The 3,299-nt window shown below is 32.6% G+C and overlaps 1 protein-coding gene across 1 annotated transcript; it reads right to left on the reverse strand.

Annotated features, from left to right (window-relative positions):
• Positions 1-125: 125 nt before the first annotated feature.
• Tsp_12606 (zinc finger protein) lies at positions 126-590 on the reverse strand (the record flags this gene model as incomplete). Its single annotated transcript, XM_003367268.1, has 2 exons — positions 375-590; positions 126-243 (listed from the first exon to the last, which is right to left on the reverse strand). Coding segments are annotated over exons 1-2 (334 nt in total), but the record flags the coding sequence as incomplete, so codon positions are not given.
• Between the last annotated feature and the right edge of the window lie 2,709 nt (positions 591-3,299).

A 3,299-nucleotide genomic window follows, 5' to 3' on the forward strand; every position in this document is an offset into this window, starting at 1 on the left:
GGTTTGAGGAACTTTGAAGCCTAAAATAGTATCGCAGGGCAGATTTATGTGCTTCGAAAAAATGTTATGGTTCATCTTTATTTTTACTACATGATTGTATATACAGCAGAAAATGTATTACTTACCGTCACTGTTTACTAATGAAGAATGTTGAAGCCTTATTTGATTCATGAGCTGACGTTTCTTCTCTTCCTTCTTTTTTAATTTCTCTTTCTCTATTTGTTTCTGATACATTTCGCCAACCTAAATCCCATAATTTAATGAATTTTCTTAATTTACCTTAATAATTTAATTTAATTTAATTTCATAATTAATTCCATTAATTTTCTTTTATGCTGAAATATAACGCTGCATTATCGAATTTTCTAATTTACCATGTTGTACGTAATGTGTCCGTGATTTGCATGCGACTTCAAGTGTTGCTTTAAAGACAATTCCCAGTGAAACGATTTTCCACATAACGGACAATCGTATGGTAATACATTGCTGTGCATTTTCATGTGATTGTGCTTCGCGCCACGATTGTTGAAACGTTTTCCGCACGTTTGGCAAGCAAACGGTCTAATTCCCAAATGGATATTCATGTGCATCTGAAATAGTTTTTAGGAGTTAATATTATGCATTTAATTTGTTTTATTGTATTTATCACGCATGCAAGGGAAACTGTAAAAATTGTGGAAGTTAATAATAATTTACTGTTTTTGGGATATGCATAAAAATAAAAATTAAAAAGATATAAATGGTGAAACAGTGGTATTAGCATAGTTTATTCGTAGCATAGAACGCCATTACCTGATACCGGGAACAAGTAGGGAAGTCTTTGTTGCACAATTCACAAAAATAATTCGTTTCCATTTGGAAGTGTACTTGATGCTCAAACGGTATTCGATGATGAAACTTTTTATGTCCTGAATGACCGCAAAAAATGACGTTTGTTCGAAGAAGAATGACCTTTCAACAAACCGACCGCTCGCGCACCTGTAAAGCAATGAAATAAAATGATATGCTAAATTTCAGAAGTTTAAAGTTTCAAAAGTTTCAGCAGTTTAAAAAGTTACCTGAGCATCACATTTGAAAATTGACAACTTTCAGTAAACTGTTTATTTGTAAAATTTTGCAACATATTCAAAGGAAAAATTAAAATTTTATTTAAAATAATTAAATACATTTGTTATTTGGCTACAATATTTCAAATTATCATTTTTCATACATTTATTTAGTAACGATGATAAAAATTTGCAGGTTCACTTGTGATTAAATTACAGTGCACAGCGAAGTTTAATTGATGACGTGTAACATTGCGTTTATTACGGTGATGTATATGTCATTATTTTTTTTTGAATATTTCCAATTTATACGAATGATAATGGAAGAAAAAAATTTTTTTAGAAAATTTCGAAAATTTATACTCTGTAGACTTTGCTCTTCTCGGGAGTCAAAAATGTTTTTTCGAGAATATTGCATTTTTGACAGGCATATTTTAAAATAAGAGCATCCTATCTTTTATTTGCTTAGCGATGAATGAACAGCGAGCGTTGTCCGCTTAGTCGGCGTTGTTTCCTGTGACGTCAGGATTAAGCCGGGCAGAATTTTGCTTCGTGCGAAAACATTGCATGATATTTATAAAAAGGGTTTCTGTGCTTTTGTTCAGTATTAGTCATTTTCTAATTAATCAGTGTTATTATCCCCATTTATTGTATATTGTTTCTTCGTTCTTATGCTTCCCTTCGCCATTGAATAATAAAATCTACTTTGGAAACAATCCTACTTGGTGGTGATCGACCTCGGAAATCACAACAGTGTACATATACATTCATAATTTACATTGTTCCGCAGACTGTGAAAGAAAACTACCATGCACTTGTGGAATAAATGACCTCTGAAATTTGTATACTGCTAATCTGAATACTACGGAAAGTTGCTGGTCTGTAGCTTTCTTGACTCCTGATTTTAGCAACGAAACATTTTTGACGTTTCAATGATGTATATAGTCTTCAGCTTTGAGCAGTTCATTTTTCCTTCATTTTCTCATTATTTTGACTATTTTCATAAAACATCTTTCAGAACTGATTAAAAATAAATCGAACGTCGAAGCTATTGCATTTCTACTAATTTATGTTTTTATAACAATGAATAGAGTGAACTTAACAATTTTTTCATTCATACCAAATGTGTTGCTATTTGATTGTACTTTCGCTAAGTAACAACGATGCAGTGGCGATTTGCGTAATTCATATAAAATGTAGTCGACTAGAGTAAAAATTCATTCCAAATGCTATGAAATTAAATAAATCCACAATTCGAGAAAAAAGTTTTTCTCGAAAATTGCAAATTTCATGAGCTATAGACTTGGTTGTGTTTGCGAAAATCATCGAAAAATTGGATTTCAAAATTTGGAATTTTTTTGATTGTAATAATTTCACTTTAATAAAAGAAAGTGTTTTCTGGAGTTTCAACCCAAACTTTTCGGTATTAGTGGAATCAATGCCCTCTAAATTTGGAATATTGTCTCGCTAAATACATGCGTATGCTTCCCACTTCTTTGGTGATTCGCCGGCGGAACTCTAAATGTGGAGGCTGGTCACTGGTTGCTGAATGTAGCTCCATGTGCAATTTCCAAGCTGGCACAAACGCCATATTCAACGAATGTTAAAATAAATACCACCATAAATTTTTGACCTTGTTTTCTGCCGGTAACTAGATAACATTTTATGCAACACATCCACACCAACCATACTGCATTGGTTGTACTGCAGTATCGTGCTTGGCTCTGTTACATCGAAACAAAAGGCGTGCCTCTAGGCAAGGGAAGTGTATTATTCAATTCTTTCGTCATATATGAAAGCACATTGCAAACGTATTAATTACAAATACTTTCAATTTCACGCAATTGATTATTTAATGAGATATTTGGCAAAATTGCTTGAGAGCAACGGTGTCATTTATAGAGGGAAATAATACAAAACTTCAAAAAAACTTAATTCATTCTATTCATTGCAATTAATTCTCATATCTATATTGTCTGCAATCAATAAAATTGCGTTAATAAAAATTTTCAAAATAGTAGCTTTCTGTATTACAAAAATGAATTTCAGGTATAAATGATTCTAGCATCGAGCACCCCCATCGGGGTATATACGCGGTAAATTGTGTATAAACCACAGGGATCGGAACTTTATTTTGTCGGAACAAGTGACCAGGTATTTTTGGAATTTGTGTGGGTCCGCAATCATCGTATCAGCACCGAACATATTTGGCAATAACTCGACAAATACGGCTTCATACAACGTAAGATTATA

The sequence above is a fragment of the Trichinella spiralis genome, assembly GCF_000181795.1.
Source record: "Trichinella spiralis strain ISS 195 chromosome Unknown Scfld4556, whole genome shotgun sequence".
NCBI classification, from domain to species: Eukaryota; Metazoa; Nematoda; class Enoplea; order Trichinellida; family Trichinellidae; genus Trichinella; species Trichinella spiralis.